We start from the raw sequence: 21007 nt of genomic DNA on the forward strand, positions 1-21007 counted from the left end.
TTTAAATAAGTTTTTTGTGTCGGTCTTCATGATGGAAGACACAAATAGTTTACCGAATATTAACGATAGAGGGTTGGTGGGAGGAGAGGTACTCAATACAATTAATGTTACCAGGGAGGCAGTGCTTGGTAGACTAACGGGACTGAAGGTGGACAAGTCCCCGGGTCCGGATGGAATGCATCCCAGGGTACTGAAAGAAATGTCAGAGGTAATAGCGGATGCGTTAGTGGTTATTTATCAAAATTCGTTGGATTCTGGGATAGTGCCGGCGGATTGGAAAACGGCTAATGTTATGCCGCTGTTTAAAAAAGGAAATAGACAAAAGGCGGGTAACTACAGGCCGGTTAGCTTAACGTCTGTAGTTGGGAAAATGCTGGAATCCATCATTAAAGAAGAAATAGCAGGCCATCTGGATGAGAATGGTTCGATTAAGCAGACGCAGCATGGATTCATGAGGGGAAAGTCGTGCTTGACGAACTTGTTGGATTTTTATGAAGATGTGACTAGTGCGGTTGACGGAGGGGAACCGGTGGATGCAGTGTTTTTGGATTTCCAAAAGGCATTTGATAAGGTGCCTAACAAAAGGTTGCTGAAGAAGATTGGGTCACACGGAGTTGGGGGTAGGGTGTTAGCGTGGATTGGGGATTGGCTATCCGACAGGAAGCAGAGAGTCGGAATAAATGGGTGCTTTTCTGGTTGGCAGATGGTAACTAGTGGCGTACCGCAGGGATCGGTACTGGGCCTCAACTATTTACCATTTATATAGACGATCTGGAGGAGGGGACTGAGTGTAGGGTAACAAAGTTTGCAGACGACCAAAGATAAGTGGAAAGTGAACCATGTGGAGGGCATAGAAGGTCTGCAGAGAGATTTAGACAGGCTGAGTGAGTGGGCGAGGATCTGGCAGATGGAGTATAACGTTGACAAATGGGAGGTTATTCACTTTGGAGGAAATAATAGCAAATTGGATTATTATCTAAATGGAAAAAAATTACAACATGCTACTGTGCAAAGGGACCTGGGGGTCCTTGTGCATGAGACGCAAAAACCTAGTCTAAAGGTGCAACAGGTCATCAAGAAGGCAAATGGGATGTTGGCCTATATCGCAAGGGGGATAGAATATAAAAGCAGAGATGTCTTGCTGCATCTGTACAGGGCATTGGTGAGGCCGCAGCTGGAATACTGTGTGCAGTATTGGTCCCCTTATTTGCGGAAGGATATATTGGCCTTGGAGGGAGTGCAGAGAAGGTTCACCAGGTTGATACCAGAGATGAGGGGTGTTGATTATGAGGAGAGACTGAGCAGATTGGGTTTGTACTCGTTGGAATTTAGAAGGCTGAGGGTGGATCTTATACAGACCTATAAGATAATGAAGGGGCCGGATAGGGTAGAGGTGGAGAGATTCTTTCCACTTAGAAAGGAAGCTACAACTAGAGGGCACAGCCTCAAAATAAAGGGGGGTCAGTTTAGGACAGAGTTGAGGAGGAACTTCTTCTCTCAGAGGGTGGTGAATCTCTGGAATTCTCTGCCCACTGAAGTGGTGGAGGCTACCTCGTTAAATATGTTTAAATCACGGATAGATGGATTCCTGATCGGTAAGGGAATTAGGGGTTATGGGGATCAGGCGGGTAAGTGGAACTGATTCACTTCAGATCAGCCATGATCTTATTGAATGGCGGAGCAGGCTCGAGGGGCTAGATGGCCTACTCCTGCTCCTATTTCTTATGTTCTTATGTTCCTTTAACCTTCCTAACTCCTTCCTTAAGTTCTCCTCATAAGAAAATCCCTCCATACCCAGGATCAACCTAGTGAACCTTCTCTGGACTGCCTCCGATGCCAGTGTATCTTCCCTTAAATAGACAACTTCGATAATTTTCTCACAGCATAACAGAATTGTTACGGCGCAGAAGGGGGCCATTTGGCCCATCGTGTCTGCACTGACTCTCCAAATGAGATTTATGACTTAGTGCCATTTCCCTGCACATTGTTTCTAATCAAATAATCATCTAATGCCCTCTTGAATGCCTCAGTTGAACCTGCCTCCACCACACTTCCAGGCAGTGCATTCCACTTAGTCTGCACATCTTTGGATTGTGGGAGGAAACCCACACAGACAAGGGGAGACCATGCAAACTCTACATGGACAGATACCCAGGGCCAGAATTGAATCCGGGTCCCTGGCTCTGTGAGGCAGCAGTGATAATCACTGTGCTGCACCCCTCTGCGAAAAGGTCCCAGGTTCAATCACCAGTCAGGGCTGACTTAGTAAGTCACAGCTGACAACAATGCATTTTTGCCACTGGGTTGCGGGGGGAAACAATCAGGCTGAGTTCCTGTTTGTGATCTACTGACTAGTCCTAGAAAGTGAGTACATGCATATTGAAAACAGGTCCGGACTTGACTGAGAGTGAACTTATTTCACACATGAGGTGTGAAATGTCTCCTCATAATTTAAGTCTCGGAGTCAAGCTAACATTCTGGTAAATCTATACTGCACTCCTACCAAGGCCAATATATACGTTCCTAAGGTGTGGCACTCAGAACTGCTCACAATACTGGGGAGGCAGTGACGTAATGGTATTGTCACTGGAGTAGTAATCCAGAGACCCAGGGTAAGATCTGATGATGACCATGAAACCATTGTCGATCGTTGTAAAAACCCTAATGTCACTAATGTCCCTTCAGGGAAGGAAATCTGCCGTCTTTACCCGGTCTGACTCTGGAACAGCGTCAGTTCAAGGGCAATTAGGGATGGGCAATAAATACTGGCCCATCCAGCCCCGCCCCATCCCGTGAATTAATTATTAAAAAATACTCCGATTGTGGTCTAACCGGGGCTTTAGTATAGCAGAAGTATGACTTCTACCCTCTACCCTTGTATTTCAGTCCCCTAGATATAAAGGCAAGCATTCGGTTAGCCATTTTGATTATTTTCTCTACCATTTCATGACATTATAACAATCCAGATACCCAAGTGTGGGTGCTTGACCAAGGAAGGGGAACACTACCAGAGTTCATGCAAGTGTATCTCAGGTAGATGGCATGTAAGTATACCTTAGTCACAGCTCCTGAAAGTATACCCTAGGCAGAGCACACCTCAATAAGAAGTTTTTTTATTAATTCGTGGGACATGGGTGTCTCTGGCTGGCCAGCATTTATTGTCCATCTCTAGCTGCCCTTGGAGGGAAGTTGATAGTCAACCACATTGCTGTGGCTCTGGAGTCACATGTAGGCCAGACCAGGTAAGGACGGCAGATTTCCTTCCTTCAAGGGCATTAATGAACCAGATGGGTTTTTCCGACAATCGACAATGGTTTCATGATCATCAGTAGATTCTTAATTCCAGATATTCTTTATTGAATTTAAATTCTCCCATCTGTCGCGGTGGGATTTGAACACGGGTCCCCAGAACATTAGCTGAGTTTCTGGGTTAATAGTCTGGCGATAATACCACTAGGCCTTCGCCTCCCGTTATGAAAGCATACCTCTGTCAGCCCATTACAGTGCATCTCATTCACGGTCAACAACTTCGGAATGTGAAGGGGTTTAAAAGGAATCTGAAACTGAGAGCATGTTTTCCTCCACAGGAGACAGCGTGACTGGATGTGTTCTTGGACTCTGCAAAGACTGACCCACCATTTCTGGCTCCTAACTTGATGTGGACCAAACTCTGCGTGAAGAATGTGTGGACACAATACCTTCCAAAATGCCTCAAATCTTCAATACTTGTTCTGTTGGCAAAGGAGCCTCCAAGTACAGTGGAGCCCTGTTGTAACGCGCCCCGATTTAGCGCGAAATCGGATATGGCGCGATGAATCATTGGACCCTTTTTTTTAGTATTTCCGGTTTAGTGATTTAGCGCGACCCTGATTTAGCGCGACCCCGATAACATTCGCGATAGCATTTTATGGACCGCAACCATCGCGTTACAATGGGGCTCCACTGTATTATCATAGAATCCCTACAGGGCAGAAAGAAGCCATTCAGCCCATCGAGTCTGTACCGACCACAATCCCACCCAGGCCCTATTCCTGTAACCCTATTTACCCTGCTAATCCCCGAGTGTCCCCTGACACTAGGGTCAATTTAGCATGGCCAATCAACCTAACCCATACACATTGGATGTGACCTGTGGGTACTGCAAGAAGGGAAGCATCTTACATAATAATATGACATGACAGTAATGAGGTCGCAATTTAGTTTTATAAGCTGCCTTTTCATTGAAAGTATATTTTATGATTAAGTTACTTTATTAATTCTGTGCCATTAAAGATTAAGGAGATCGCGTGTAAATTGAATTTTCTGTCAATAACAATGCAACAAATCTGCGTAATCCTTATGGCTTGTGTAGAAAAAGACATCCAGGTATTTCAGGGCACTAACATCTGTTTTCAACCACCCAATTGTTCTTTTTATTTCTTTGTGCTTCATCCTGAGTAGAAGATACATCATAACTAGTTATAACCTACCGATCAATAATTAGATAGTTGATGCATCATTCTCTGGTTTGAGTGTCAACTGAGTTGCGAACTGCATTGTTTTAAAATAGCGTTGTGGATGTGGAATTAAATCTAACTTGTATTAATAAAAGTACAAAACCAACTCCAAGCCAAGGCTAGCCTGTATCTCAAACCTGCCTTTAGATATCGCGTCCGACCTTCCAGGAATGTTGTCTATCGTAACAAATCCCACTCCAGAGAGTTGAGCTCAAAGTCTGGCCTGACATTCCAGTGCAATAATGAGAGGCTGCTGCAACTGTCTGAGGTGCCTGCCTTTCCGAGTGAGACATTAACCATCTCCTTTTTCAGGTGAATGTAAAAGATGCCAAAAGACGTTACTATTCAAAGAAGAGCAGGGGAGTTCTCCCTGGTGTCAAGGCCAATATTGATGCTTCAAACAACACCAATAAAAAAGACAATCTGGTTATTATCACATTGTGGTTTGTGGGAGCTTGCTGTGCGCAAATTGGCTGCCATTTTTCCTACATTGCAAGAATGACTACATTTCGATAGTTCGGGGAATAGATGGGTGTTTCTGTGGCTGAAGATGTGAATCCAAGATGATGCGTTGCCTTCCTGGTGCCAGAGTCAAAGATGTCACTGAGCGGCCGCAGGTCACCCTGAGGGGAGAGGGTGAACAGCCAGCAATCATGGTCCATGTCAGTACCAATGACATGGTTAAAAAGAGGGATACGGTGCTGAAGACTGAATTTAGGGAGGTAGGGAGAAAACTAACAAGCAGGACCTCAGAAGTAGTCATCTCCAGATTACTCCCAGTGCCATTAGCAAGCGAGTAGAGAGAAAGGAAGGTAAGACAGATGAATGCTTGGCTGGAAAGATGCAGCAGGAGGGAGAGCTTGTGATGCTTGGGACAACTCTGGAGGAGATCATAGAATCATGGAATCATAGAACCCTACACTGCAGAAGAAGGCCATGTGGCCCATCAAGTCTGCACCAACCACATACCCACCCAGGCCCTATCCCTGCAACCCCATGCATTTACCCTATCTAGTCCCCCTGACACTAAGGGGCAATCTAGCATGGCCAATCAACCTAACCCGCACATCTTTGGACTGTGGGAGGAAACCAGAGCACCAGGAGGAAACTCACACGGACATGGGGAGAATGTGCAAACTCCACACAGACAGTGACCCAATTCGGGAATTGAACCTGGGTCCCTGGCACTGAAAGGCTGCAGTGCTAACCACTGTGCCACTGTGCAGCCTGTGAGAAGGAAGAAAAAAAATTTTTTAAACAGTTGGGGGAGGAGATAAAACTTGAGAGGATCCAGTGTTTTAGTACAGTACAGCAGCATAATTATCATATAAAAGTATGTTAACCCCCCTAGCTGAATGCTCAATAAATTGCAGAACAGCAGAGGCTGATATTGAATCACCATCATTATCCCAAGATCAATTAGGAGCACCGCGAAAGAGGTGCTATTGCAAACATTTGTTTGAATAAACTAAAGTCGGAAAAGGACCGAAGACAGCAACTAAAGCTCTTTGCCGGAAGTAGAATGGGCCAAATGGCCTCTTTCTGTGCTATAAAATCCTACAATCCTAAAGCACACTTTGGCTGACCCGCTGACAAATTGGTTAAAAAAAAAACCCTATCCCTCCTCCGTCTTTCAACCCAGGGAAAAGGAAATAGGACAATGCTGCAAAAACCATTGAAAAAGTGTGGAGAGATGCAAGTGATTTCAAAGTCCTGGTTCCAGAAAAATCCAAAGTTGATGATTGATCTGAAAAGGACAGTGTTTTACTGCGCTCAAAGAGGCACGAATAACTAGTTCAAGATTCTGACTGACAATTACTAAGAAAAGTATAAACTAAAACTCTGACGTGCTGATTTTGATCATGGGATATTAAGCAATGAACTCTTAAAAAGTAGATTAACAGTGGAGGCAAATACGAAACATGGACAGATCAGATCAGACCAGATAGGAAATTCTCTGTAATTTTCTATCAATAGATGATGTGTTGCTCAACTTCCTTAGACAAAGTATGTCAGTTATTGCTATATTTTGGTGAAATGTGACTGTAACTAACCTGTTTAGTATTCAGTAGGGACAAATATATGTATTCCTTGGAAAGATATAACTGACCGACATCAATGGCTAACAACTCGAGAGATGGCGAATATTGTTCCTCTGTTTAAGAAAGGGAATAGAAATGACCCTGGTAATTATAGACCGGTTAGTCTTACTTCGGTGGTTGGTAAATTGATGGAAAAGGTCCTTAGGGATGGGATTTACGACCATTTAGAAAGATGCGGATTAATCCGGGATAGTCAGCACGGATTCGTGAAGGGCAAGTCGTGCCTCACAAATTTGATAGAATTTTTTGAGGAGGTAACTAAGTGTGTTGATGAAGGTAGGGCAGTTGATGTCATATACATGGATTTTAGTAAGGCGTTTGATAAGGTCCCCCATGGTCGGCTTATGATGAAAGTGAGGAGGTGTGGGATAGAGGGAAAGTTGGCCAATTGGATAGGTAACTGGCTGTCTGACCGAAGACAGAGGGTGGTGGTGGATGGAAAATTTTCGGATTGGAGGCAGGTTGCTAGCGGAGTGCCGCAGGGATCAGTGCTTGGTCCTCTGCTCTTTGTGATTTTTAGTAATGACTTAGAGGAGGGGGCTGAAGGGTGGATCAGTAAATTTGCTGATGACACCAAGATTGGTGGAGTAGTGGATGAGGTGGAGGGCTGTTGTAGCTGCAAAGAGACATAGATAGGATGCAAAGCTGGGCTGAAAAATGGCAAATGGAGTTTAACCCTGATAAATGTGAGGTGATTCATTTTGGTAGGACTAATTTAAATGTGGATTACAGGGTCAAAGGTAGGGTTCTGAAGACTGTGGAGGAACAGAGAGATCTTGGGGTCCATATCCACAGATCTCAAAAGGTTGCCACTCAAGTGGATAGAGCTGTGAAGAAGGCCTATAGTGTGTTCGCTCTTATTAACAGGGGGTTGGAGTTTAAGAGCCGTGGGGTTATGCTGCAACTGTACAGGACCTTGGTGAGACCACATTTGGAATATTGTGTGCAGTTCTGGTCACCTCACTATAAGAAGGATGTGGAAGCGCTGGAAAGAGTGCAGAGGAGATTTACCAGGATGCTGCCTGGTTTGGAGGGTAGGTCTTATGAGGAAAGGTTGAGGGAGCTAGGGCTGTTCTCTCTGGAGCGGAGGAGGCTGAGGGGAGACTTAATAGAGGTTTATAAAATGATGAAGGGGATAGATAGAGTGAACGTTCAAAGACTATTTCCTCGGGTGGATGGAGCTATTACAAGGGGGCATAACTATAGCGTTCGTGGTGGGAGATATAGGAAGGATATCAGAGGTAGATTCTTTACGCAGAGAGTGGTTGGGGTGTGGAATGGACTGCCTGCAGTGATAGTGGAGTCAGACACTTTAGGAACATTTAAGTGGTTATTGGATAGGCACATGGAGCACACCAGGATGATAGGGAGTGGGATAGCTTGATCTTGGTTTCAGATAAAGCTCGGCACAACATCGTGGGCCGAAGGGCCTGTTCTGTGCTGTCCTGTTCTATGTTCTATGTTCTAGATCTTTCAACCCGTGTTTCCTCAACCCACTATTCCAACACCGAGATGCCATTTGACTGCAACGATGGTTTGGATCAGGACTGGATGCTACAACGATAGTCACGTTAGGTTAAAGTGTTACTGGAAATTAAACAGGATCTATTTGTCGGACTGAGGTCCTCCCCCACCTCATCTTGTGTGTCTTTAGCAGAAAATAAATTTGAAGTCCTTACATTTTTTTCTAAAAAAAAGCCTATACACACACACACACACATAAATATATATATAGCCTCAAACTAAAAGGAAGGGCTTCACAGGAACTGGCTCTTAAAGTGGTAGGTCAAATCTGAACAGTTAGTCTGTCCTTATCAACCTACGCCTTTAAGATGAGAACACTGCACAGAAACAAGTGACCAATTTTTTGTTTCCTGTTTTGTTTTTAATTCTATCAAATATTTGCTCAAATACCGAATACAAACTTACTTCTCTTTTTCTTTGGATGTGGCTCATCGTCCTCAGACGGCATAGAGGAGCTTGGGGTGCACTCAGTTTGGCTGCCTTGGCTCAGATCTGTGGGGATGTAGCACTCTGTCGGAGGCATTTTTTCTGTCTCTGGATTCTTCTGTAGCGGTGAGGTCGGAAACCCCAGCTCTACTGTTTTGATGGGACCTATAGAGGCCTGAACAAAGCCAGGACAGAGTTCCTCGCAGTATTAATATAGGAGAGCTTTGCAGAGCTGGAGAACTTTTTATAAATTTGTTCCTTTCTATCCAATCCACTAGTTGGTGGCCTATAGGCTACATCAAGCAATGTAATTGCACCATTTTTTGATCCTGAACTCTCGCAAAATAGATTCTGCCCAAGATCCCTCTGTACATCAATGCTTTCAGGGTCCTGCCATTAACTGTATACTTATCCCTAACATTTAATCTACCAAAGTGCAGCACCTCACACTTGCCCAGATTAAACTCCATCTGCCATTTCTCCATCCATATCTGCGACTGATCGATGTCCTGCTGTATCCTTTGACAAACTTCGACAAACAAGCTATCCACCGCTCCACCTATCTTTGTTAAAAGGGCAGGGAGAGGCAAGAGTTCCAAGAATGTACGCAGGAACTCTTTCTTCAGCAATATGTGTCCATTCCAACAGGGAAGGATTCTTGGAAATGAGGTGCGCCAAGTAGATCCGGTATCATTAGGAGGTCAGTAATCATTGTATCAAACATTTTAGGCTGACTATGGAAAAGAACAAGAAAACAGTACAGAGTAAGAGAAACTAATTGGGTTGGAAAGCCAATTTCAATGGGGCCAGAATGCATTTGGGTCAAATAAAGTTTAAAGTTTTAAAGTTTATTTTTCTATTAGTGTCACAAGTAAATTTACATTAACACTGCAAAGAAGTTACTGTGAAAATCCCCCAGTCGCCACACTCTGGCGCCTGTTCGGGTACACTGAGGGGGAATTTAGAATGGCCAATTCACCTAATCAGCACATCTTTCAGATAGTGGGAGGGAACCGGAGCACCCGCAGGAAACTCACGCATACATGGGGAGAACGTGTAAACTCTGCCTAGACAGTGACCCAAGTCGGGAATCGAACCCGGATCCCTGGCGCTGTGAGGCAGCAGTGCTAACCACTGTGCCACCGTGTTGCACAATAAGTTGGAGTCAAAGGTTGGCAGAAAAAAATGGTCGCCGATTATTGGGCTTTCTTCAAAGAAAGATGATTCTGGCAGTGTCAAGGCATATCCCCTGAGTTAGTGGAATTTGAAATACCCTAAGACTAAAACACTAACAAAGGCTATTAAAACAGAGGATAACTGAGGATAAAAATCACAGACTGTCTTATGCATATATTTTACAGAGGTATTGTCTGCATAGAAACACATATAACCACAGTTAGAGAATTTAAACATGCATTTCTAAAAAAGTGTATTGCAGCTTGGCTAATGGCAGAGTTCTAAAGCATCATGGGAAAATAGTCCAGTAAAGTGAACCACATTCTTTATAACAATACACTCACAGAAGCATAGCTCTTATCGGCATGGACTCTCGTCAGTCCTTATGAATAGAAAATTCATAAGCCAAGGACAAAGCTTGCAAACTCAGGCAGCCTATGAATAGACAAAGCCTTAAACCAGATAAGATGGTCTGGAGCCAATACAGGTGGCCAGGGGAAAGGCAGTCAGAAATCACTCGTAACCACTGTTCCCATGCTGTCAGAGAATAAATGCAATTTATATGACATTTGGTATATGACATTTACTAATAATGATTGACCTGTACTAATGATGATTGGTTCATTTCTGACGAGGATGAGCCAGTCGGTGTGTAAAATGACTTTTGGAAATTGCATAATTATATTGCTGATGCGATGTAACTTCAGAAAAATGTTGGACCGCCCAACCCAGTACGTTGGTCAATAAAGAACGCCTTTCACCAGGATACTGTAGTTGTGAGTCTTTGTACTGGCTAAAATTAAGCTCAATACCTAGCCTCTAAAAAAACCCTACAGAACTGGTGTAGTTGGCAGGATCGTTCACAGGAATCCGGTGACAGGACGTGTCTCCTAAGAGTGGGTAAGTATATTTAATTTACCACCCAGTTGTGAGAGGAGTAACATGTCAGGCTCCTGGAGCCATAAGTTGAGCTATCCAAGCAAGAGCAGAGGTTGCGAACACAGTATCACTCAGTAAAGAAGACACGCTTAATGCAGGGCACAAGGACAGGGGTTCTTGTATCTACCTGAATAGTGGACCAAAAGAAAAGCCACGCGATAGGAGAAGACGTTAGAGGTTAATTTGCCCTTAATGCGAGGGGCCAAGGACAGGGATTCTTGGATTGCCCTGAGAAGCAGAGTGAAGAGCCGCACAACAGAAAGCTTAAGGGACAAGGGTCACGTGATGGTGACGATCTACTTGTGTTGGTTTGTTGGCCTTCATAGCGAGAGGATTTGAGTATCGGATTGGGGATGTTTTACTGCAATTGTACAGGGCGTTGAAGCTACACCTGGAGTATTGTGTGCAGCTTTTGTGTCCTTATAAATGATTCATGATTTTATGATTGCAGTGTTCAAGGTTTAATTGCTCTGTGTCTGATTATGAGAGTCCGGCAACTAATCTGTGCCACCATGCTTGATCGATTAAACCTGGGTGTGGACACTGAGCTAAAGTAAGCACAAAGCATTAGCCACAATAGCATTTCTTCTGTCCTTAATCCCACCATTAACACCATTAACAAAGGTGTCCATGACATCTGTGTCAATTTCTCCTTAGCTCCGACCTATCCCTGACCTTCCATTCTTCCCGTCCTCTCTCCAACTATATCATTTCAATCGCTCTTCAGTTCTGTAGAAGTCGTATGGCTGCTAAAGGAATATGTGTTGGTTCGACCAACACACCAGGCACTTCGGACCTGCTTCTGCAAGCTTCATTCATGCCCCATTCTCTTTTTTGACTTTCTTGGTTCCCATATCCTTGAAAGAGGCCAGCACCTGAAAAGGGAAGCACAGGGAGGAAGCTTTCAAACTTCCCGCTGTCCTGTAGACAATCCGGATCTCCGCCATTCCTATGAATCAGTGCATTGAAAACTGGGACATCCCTTCTCCATAGAAACCTACAGTGCAGAAGGAGGCCATTCAGCCCAACGAGTCTGCACCAACAACAGTCCCACCCAGGCCCTATCCCCGTCACCACACATATTTACCCCAATAATCCCTCTAATCTACGCATCCTGGGACACTAAGAAGTAATTTAGCATGGACAATCCACCTAACCCACATATCTTTGGATTGTGGGGGGAAACCAGGGCACCCGGAGGAAACCCACACAGACACAGGGAGATTGTGCAAACTCCACACAGACAGTGACCCAAGCCGGAAATCAAACCCAGGTCCCTGGCGCTGTGAGGCAGCAGTGCTAACCGCTGTGCCACTGTGCCGCTCCTCAGTATTGCAGGACAAAGAAACTTGCATACCACTCCAGCCATTAGTTGGCAGCCTCTTCCCTTCACTGCCACCATATCCTAGATGCTGCAGACAGCCTCCATTAATGCTTTATTCCAATTTGATGCACGCGGTATATATCTAAGACCTTAGCCAAGGAAACCAGAGTTATTGCATTCCTTGACTCAGCCCTACCATCTCAAGGATACAGTAGAACATAGAACATAGAACATAGAACATTACAGCGCAGAACAGGCCCTTCGGCCCACGATGTTGCACCGACCAGTTAAAAAACAATAGCCTTTGAACAATCTGAACAATCCAAAAACAATCTATTAATTCACTTGACAAAAAGCAAAATGTGGAATAAACACAGAATAATAACCTGAGGAGATTTCAACTGTTTCAAAATCAATTGGTCAGAAGAGTTGGATGAAAAGAATAAGGGAACAGAATTTCTACAATGTAAACACGACTCCTTTCTAACACAGTTTGTAGGATATCCAAAATGGGAGAATTTCCTTTATGATTGTGGTGTTCGATGATTTAATTTCTCTGTGTTTGAGAGTCTGGCAACTGATCTGTGCCACCATGCTTGATCGATTAAACCTGGGTGTGGACTCAGAGCTAAAGTAAACACAAAGAGCGGAATTTTACCGGCACGTGCGCCCGAGGTTCGTACGAGTCCGCCCGAGACCAACGGAGAATGCCGTTCTCTGAGCCTCGCCCGCCCCCAGAATCGGGGCGGGCGTACCAGTAAAATTCCAGCCAAAGACTGACAAGCTCAGCTGTGAGCGCGAGTGCAGACATTTTGGAACGGCAGAGATATTTTAAACCACAGTAGATAAAGCAAACTTAGAAACTATTGTCATCTCTACATTGCTCTCAGGCAAATCATATATATAAAACGTACAAACAATTAGTGAAACACAACAATGGGGAATGACCCAAAGTAGATGGAGACGTAAATGTCGGGGAACCTGGAGGCAATAATGACTATAGTGTAGTATAGTTAAAGATAACTGCAGAGGGCTTAAACATCATGAAGACCAGGGTTATAGACTGGAGGAAAGATGATTTCTCAGGAGTTGACAATGTAAGTCACCACATGCTTTATCCTATGTAAAATCCAATAGCGAATTCAGAAGAAGTGCCTTTGCCCAAACAATAAGATTGTGAAAGTTATTATCAGTCAGTGGGAGAGGGGAAGAATACAGATGCACTTAAGGACAAGCTACATAAGCACATGCAGGAGAAGGAAATAGAGTTAGATATTGAGCAGCAGAAGGCTCAAACAGACCTTAAACATTTGTACGGATTGGTTCAACCAAATGGTCTCTTTCTGTGCTGTATATTATGTTCATTTTATGTGTAGAAAATAAAAGCAAGAGTAATAGCCCTACCCTCCTAGTCCCAAGTGAGGAAGGACAAAAAATAAATCTACAAGTTGAGTATGTAAGTAGTAGGATAAATAAGGGAGAACCAGTGGACGTGATGAATTTGAACTTTAGAAGGCTTTTGATAAAGTCCTTCATATGTGGGGGTAGGGCCTGGGTGGGATTGTGGTTGGTGCAGACTCGATGGGCCGAATGGCCTCCTTCTGCACTGTAGGGTTTCTATGATGATTTCTATGATAAGAGGTTAGTGGGCAAAATTAAAGCACATGGGATAGGGGTTAATGTAATGACATGGATCAAGAATGGTTGACAGACAGGAGGCAGTGAGTGAGGATAAATGGGTCTTTTTCCAAGTGTCAGACAACGACTAGTGAGGTACCACAGGGTTCATTGCTTGGGCCCCAGCTGTTCACTATACATATTTCAATATCCTGGATGAGGGAACCAAATATAACATTTTCAAGTTTGCTGATGACACAAAACTGGGCGGAATTGTGCATTGAGAGGAGGATGTATGAAGGCTTCAAGGTGATTTGGACAAGTTGAGTGGGTGGGCAAACACACGGCAGATGCAGTGCAACTTGGTAAATGCAAAATTATCCACTTGGGTGTGAAAAGCAGAAGTATTACTTAAATGGTTTTGGGGACTGTTACGATGGTTTTCTTGTTGTATTTTAAAACTATCATTCCCCTCAAGTAGCCAAAGTAACAGAGTGGTTCCAAGAATAACTTTACTATAGCCAGCTATAGGACCCTGAATGTCCATTCAGGGCATTCAGAGTGAAAAATTCAGAAATACAAAGGTAATTAAAGTCTCAGAACCAATTACAAGTAATTAGCATATACCAATAGATATATAGGAGTTATTTCTATCAAATCATAGTTATGGTTACATCATGCACATCATGTCCAATTAAAACTTGTGCATATTATATCGTCAAGAAATGATAGCTATATCTCTGACCAATGGTATCTCAACCTCCCTTTCTATTGTTCCTTGTTCTAATGGGCAGACAGGAACTGCAGCTGCACACCATTTGATTCGATAATCCTTGAGCGTTATCTGGGTTTACTTTAAGCAAAAACTCATTTGCAAACAGCTTTCCCTGTGTGACGGATGTTTAGCTTGCAGCTTATATGATTTTTAATTTGTGTGATTTTTAACCCTTTAAAATGGTGATTATTTAAATAGTGATATATTGTGTACAAGGACACCCAGATCTCTTTGTAAATCCAGACTTCACAATATATCACTATTTAAGTAATCACCATTTTAAAGGGTTAAAAATCACACAGTTCCGACAGTTGCAGGTAGGATGTCCTGATGTCGGAAGGTTCCTTTCCGGTAGTTTCTCCTCCAAGGATCTACCATCTGGGTGTTGCTGCTCCCACTAAGCTATGGGCCCCTCCTCGCCCTCATCTGCAGAATGCCAGTCCTGGCCACGTGCAGCGGCACTACGGTGTCTCTGCTGCTATTTTATCGCAATGAGCAGAAAAGCCAACCCAACTGTCTCCATGATTCTCCAAAATCACACACTGAAAACAACAGAACACCACAATGAGCAATGCTGACAGAACCCTGACCCTCATCCCTCAACACCTCTAGGACATCCACCCAAGCGCTCCACACTTAGTGAGTGCCTCTCCGTTATCCCTCACACCCTCCCCTCTGACACTATAGCCACAACCCTACATTGGTCAGAAATCGGAAGTGCAAAGGGACTTGGGAGTCCTAGTTCAGGATTCTCTCAAGGTTAACTTGCTGATTGAGTTGGTAGTTAGGAAAACAAATGCAATGTTAGCATTCATTTTCAGAGGACTAGAATACAAAAGCAGGGATGTACTGCTGAGACTTTATATGGCTCTGTTCAGACCACATTTGGAATATTGTGAACAATTTTTGACCCCGTATCTAAGAAAGGATGTGCTGGCCCTGGAAACAGTTCAGAGGAGGTTCACGAGACTGATCCCGGAAATTAATATTTGGTCACAAGTCTTGGAAGGAGGACATGGGAAGCACTGCCTGCATGCCAGCCACCAAACTCCCTTAAATCAACGGGCACCCTGACATGAAGGGAAGGTAAGGCCTGCAAACAACCCCTCCCCTCGCGTCAGTGACCGGAGGGACCCCACCCACCTTCCCAGCCCTGTGCGCTCCCCGGTGCCCCCAGAGCCTTGAGTACCCTGTAGGGCGATGTCTGAAATCCCCCTCGGAGGTAAGGTCACCAGGTTCACATTTTTATAGAGTTGTTGTAAATGAAGGTGGTTCGCACTGCTGCCTCATAGCGCCAGGGACCCGGATTCGATTCCCAGCTTGGGTCACTGTCTAAGGGGAGTTTGCACAATCTCCCCGTGTCTGCGTGTGTTTCCTCCGGGTGCTCCGGTTTCCTCCAACAGTCCATGTGCGGGTTAGATGGATTGGCCATGCTAAATTGCTCCTGAGTGTCAGGGAGACTAGCTAGGGTAAAATGCAAGGGGTTATGGGGACAGGGCTTGGGTGGGATTGTGGTTGATGGGCTGAATGGCCTCCTTCTGCACTGTAGGATTCTATGATTATATGAAATCACCCCTGCGCCCTGTGAATATCCTGTGAGGGATGAAAATCCTGTGCCAGTGCCTGATAATGAGATGCAAATGGATTAAATTCAGCTTCTCACCCTTCCTTGGCGTGGTTTGCTCTATTCTGCCGGCGAAAGGCTTTGAAAATTGCACCACTCGAATACACCGTTGTGAATCGCACCTTTCCAATCTCATAACATTTTGACACCACTCTGAAAAAGTCCACCCCCACCACCCCCGCCCCACCTCTGGTCACTCTTAACATACTCATGAAAGAGAAAGAGAAATGTTCAGATGTTAATGGCATCAAGGGGTGTGGGGAGAAAGAGGGAATGTGGCATTGTGATAGAGGATCAGCCATGACCATATTGAATGGTGCTGCAGCCTCGAAGGGCCGAATGGACTGCTCCTATTGTCCGTGTGAGTCTGAAAGAGGAGTTTGGAGAGGAAAGATTTGAGAGCGAGAAGGCGGTGACTGCAAAGTAAACATTGTTACTCCCTTGTTGATTGCTACACTCAAAGCAATGCTTTAATGCGTGATTAAATCTCCCTTGTTTTTAAGCTCCTGTTGACCTCTGCTTCCTGAGTCTGCCTCAGTCTGTAAAGAAAGCTTTCCTGTTTTACATCCGACAAGTACAATTACCGTCCATTGGAAACGTTATTGTTTATGTATAAACTGTTGCCCATGTATAAGATGAGCAGTTAGTCGTTGTGCATAATGTGCTCTGTCATCGTCTGCACTGTTACTTTCCATACAAAATATCCTTTGGCCAGGATTTTAACGTCAAGATTGACAGCATTTTGAATGGTCCGCCACATCTGCCGGGCAGATGGAGAGATACGTTGTGGAGGGACTGTAAAATCCAGATCCATAGTTATTCTACATTACTATTCTTGTAGCAATACAACAGCGCAATCTCCCTCCAGCACATGCCTTTTCCTGTATGTGACGTAAACTGCATCTAAAAAAGTCTTCTGATCATTCTCTGACTCGCTCAGTGTGTGAGAGATACGACCAGGAGTGACTGGTCCTGAGTTATCCCGGTTGGAAGGTCATGAGGTCAGAAATGGCAGCGTATCTAATACTGGGTGAGTCTGGGGTCATCAGATGGAGTTACCGATCTCAACGATGCTGTTATATTTGGTCACGCTGTAATATGTGTTGAAATGTGAAATGTGGTTCCGCAAAGAATGTCAAACTGACTGTGCAGATAAACAACTCAATCCTTTGTTAACGAAATAAGGACAGCAATGCAGGTGTTTTAAGTACAACATTGTACGGCATTGTGGGTCAACCCACAGAACATGGACCGCAGCGATTCAAGAAGGCAGTTCACCACCACCTTCTCAAGGACAACTAGGAATGGGTAATAAATGCTGGCCAGCCAGCGACGCTCATGTCCCACGAATGAATAAAAAACTGTGTTGACAGAAGACCTTTTTGCCTGGGATGGAACATTTAACTCATGAAGAGAGGTTGGTTAGGCTTGGGTTGTTTCCGTTGGAGCAGAGAAGACTGAGGGATGATCTGATCGAGGTGCACAGGATTATGAGGGAAATGGACAGAGTGGATAGGGAGCAGCTGTTCCCCTTCGTTGAAGGGTCAGTCACGAGGGGAAACAAGTTCAAGATGAAGGGTAGGAGGTTCAGGGGTATGTGAGGAAAAACCTTTTTACCCAGAGGCTGGTTATGGTCTGGAGCATAAGTGCTGTCATAGACCAGTTGGAGTGAATGGCCTCTCACTGTGAAATTTAGACAGAAACCTTCCAGTGCAACACTGACAGGACATCAAAGGTTACAACCAGAGTGGCAGGGTGGTAGAGGCAGGTTGCCTCATAACCTTTAAAAAGTACCTGGATGAGCACTTGGCACAACATCACATTCAAGGCTATTGGCCAAGTGCTGGTAAATGGGATTAGGTGGGAGGTCAGGCGTTTCTCGTGTGTCGGTGCAGACTCGATGGGCTGAAGGGCCTCTTCTGTACTGCATGATTCTATGATTCTATATTCTTCCATGGGATGTGGGTGTCACTGGTAAGGCCAGCATTTGTTGCCCATCCCTAATCGCTCTCGAACTGGGTGATTTGCATGGAAATTTCAGAGGAGAGTTAAGAATCCGCCACATTGCTGTGTGTCTGGAGTCACAGGTAGCCCAGACCAGGTAAGAATGGCAGATTCCCATCGCGAACCAGGTAGGTTTTTAATGGATTAACACCGGGATTATTGTAAATTATCATTAATTATTTGAACTCAAATTGCGCCAGCTGTAATGGTGGGATTTGAACCCATGTAGGAACCTGAGCCTCTGGTTTACCAATTCAGTGACATTAGTACCATTCCTTGGCTGGAGCATAAGTGCTGTCATAGACCAGTTGGAGTGAATGGCCTCTCACTGTGAAATTTAGACAAAAACCTTCCAGTGCAACACTGACAGGACATCAAAGGTTACAACCAGAGTGGCACCCCGGCTCAGCAGCAGTTAAAGCACATATCTCACAGCCTCCAGCAACAATGTGATGACAGGGACTCCCACAGCCTTCAAACCCATAGCTTGAGAAATGCACTGGGCGCAGAGCATTGAGAGGAGATCAGCTTTGTGCCATTCCAGCAAATGTGTTCCGATCGTTTTGCCTGCGTCTAAAACCAAAAGACTGGAGTATAGGGGGTCTCAGTGGGACCGTGAGTTCACCTCAAAGAACTGAGTGTGTGCATCAGTCCAGGTCAACGGCTTTATGCCTCTCTATGTGAACTGAGTTTAGCCCGGCTCAGTCTGCTCATCATACATCATACATCTGAAATGCCTTCCAGGCTGGTGTGGTCAGTGCTGTGCTTTTGTGATGGCGTTGGGTTGGTTATTGACTGGGGCAGTGATCACATCAGGGATGGCACTTAGTCCATGTAACCTCCTGGACTGATTTTGTACACCCTGCGAGAGTCGGAGGGGAATTACCTGGGGTATTTCTTATTGACCCGGGGAGTAGGTTTTTCTGTGCTCGCAGGAAACCACACGGCTTTGGGGGAGTTGGGCAGCGGGGGCAGGTTCCAGCGGGAGCGAAGGGAATGATCTTATCCCAATGCACCAGCTCTTTGGAGTGAAGTGATGGCTTGGCAAACCTGGCCGGTCGTTTCCTGCCCGTCATCATCGACTGTTGAACCATGGCACAAGACGCCGCAAACTGGCATCGGAGATGGTAAATTTCAAAACAAACCTCTGCAGTAAAATAGTGCTGTCTGAATTCAATTGCCAACTTGGGCAACTTAGCATAACAAGGTTGAAAACTTCTCCAAATAGTTGTTTTTTGATGTTATAAGCCACTGTTTGTATTGCAGAGATGCGGCCAGCCACAGTCCAAAATACAGTGTGAAACCAAAGACCAATCTGTCTTTGGAAGACTGAGGTGTTGATTGTTTGTCACTCTCCTTGAACTTCTTACGAAGATGCTTCTTTTCACATTCTTGCTAGTGCAAGAACGGTTTGCTAATATGTGTGACACATTTCGCAAGGAGTGCCAGGTGTCTTATCTTTAGCTGCTTCCCTTATCATTGTAAGCAGCAAAGTGACACAGAGGTTAACACTTGCTATCTCACATCACCAGGGACTGGGGTTCAATTCCCTGGTCCTTGGGTGACAGAAACATCTGTCAGAATGAACACAGTGCAGTGTTGGATGTGATTATCAGCAAAACCTATCCCTGCAGTCACTTGTGAACTTGCTGCTATGTCTGCAAATGAGCTAACTGAGTGAATCCCTTGGGTGACTGTCTGTGTTCAGTTTGCACATTCTCCCCGTGTCTGTGTGCGTTTCCTCCGAGTGCTAAGTTTCCTCCCACAGTCAAACGATGTGCAGGTTAGGTGGATTGGCCATGCTAAATTGCCCCTTAGTGTCCAAAGATGTGTAGGCTCGGTGGATTAGCCATGGTAAATGCACGGGGTTACAGGAATAGGACGGGGGAGTGGGCCTAGGTGGAGTGCACATGCTGAGGGACATGCAGACTGGTTGGGCCGAAAGGCTTCCTTATGCAATTTAGGGATTTTACGGATTCTATTCTGGTTCAACAATTCCGCGTCAGCCTTCAGTCAATTTGCAGCAATGATAACATCTGCAAAAATTCTCTGAATTAATCAAACTTCCCAACATGCCTGGTTTTGGTCAAGTTTTAAGAATTCGCTCTTTCTAATTAATTAATTATTTGAAATTTCCTTAGAGGTTCATATTAAAAGTCCATCTGGGAAAGTCCCAGATCCTTCAGGTTCTGTGAAAAATGGCCTGTATCACCAAAGGTGGCCTGCATGTCTTCTGCAAATGGGTTTGGGACACACTGTTGGCACAGTGGGGACAGATTTACCTTCCACACGGCCTGAGTTTAATGCTGACATTGAACATCAAGTGGAAAAAATGTCCAAGGCCAGGATTTTCCAGCCCCAAAGCGGACAATGGGGACAAACCAAGAGTCCGTTGATCATAAGCGGCACGGTGGCACAGTGGTTAGCATTGCTGCCTCACAGTGCCAGGGTTTGATTTCTGGCTTGGGTCACTGTCTGTGCGGAGTTTGCACACTCTCGCCGTGTCTGTGTGGGTTTCCTCCAGGTGCTCCGATTTCTTCCCACAGTCCGAAAGACGTGCTGGTTAGATGCATTGGCCATGCTAAATTCTCCCTCAGAGTACCCGAACAGGTGCCGGAGTGTGGCGACTAAGGGATTTTCACAGTAACTTCATTGCAATGATAATGTATGCCTACATCTGACACCAATAAATAAATAAACTTTGAACTTTATCTTTGGCAGGACTAGAAGACCCTGGCCTAAGTTTTTTAAGGTTAAGGGTTTTTCTGTTTCTAAGGGAAACAAGCAAATTAATGCCTATTCAAAAATTAGGCACAACAATAACTTGCATTTACATCGCACCCTTGACCCAATATATTTCCCAAGATTCTTCATAAGGACACAATCAGAATAAAATTGACACTGAGGCACGGGAGGAAACTTATGGGATCGGTGACTAAATTTTTGGCCAAAGTGTTTCAAGCCATGTGTTAAAGCAGGTGAGATAGGCAGAATGGTTTG

The 21007-nt window shown here is 44.8% G+C and overlaps 2 protein-coding genes across 8 annotated transcripts in view; both read left to right on the forward strand.

The window, feature by feature from the left end:
* LOC144507678 (adhesion G protein-coupled receptor E3-like) overlaps positions 1 to 4608 on the forward strand; it is a 76102-nt gene extending 71494 nt beyond the window's left edge. For both annotated transcript variants that reach the window (XM_078234858.1, XM_078234857.1), the window contains exon 18: positions 3588 to 4608. In XM_078234858.1, coding sequence (XP_078090984.1) covers positions 3588 to 3599 — 12 coding nt within the window. In that variant the 3' untranslated portion in view covers positions 3600 to 4608. The remainder of the gene's footprint in view (positions 1 to 3587) is intronic.
* Positions 4609 to 16331: 11723 nt separating this feature from the next.
* Positions 16332 to 21007, forward strand: part of LOC144507672 (adhesion G protein-coupled receptor E3-like) — an 80245-nt gene continuing 75569 nt past the window's right edge. Inside the window, exon 1 of one of the 6 annotated variants that reach the window (XM_078234836.1) lies at positions 16332 to 16426. In XM_078234836.1, coding sequence (XP_078090962.1) covers position 16426 — 1 coding nt within the window. In that variant the 5' untranslated portion in view covers positions 16332 to 16425. Of the gene's footprint in view, positions 16427 to 16916; positions 17034 to 21007 lie in introns of those variants that run through there. The other 5 variants (XM_078234835.1, XM_078234838.1, XM_078234840.1 and 2 more) reach the window with 5 other exon arrangements.

The sequence above is a fragment of the Mustelus asterias genome, chromosome 19, assembly GCF_964213995.1.
Source record: "Mustelus asterias chromosome 19, sMusAst1.hap1.1, whole genome shotgun sequence".
NCBI classification, from domain to species: domain Eukaryota; kingdom Metazoa; phylum Chordata; class Chondrichthyes; order Carcharhiniformes; family Triakidae; genus Mustelus; species Mustelus asterias.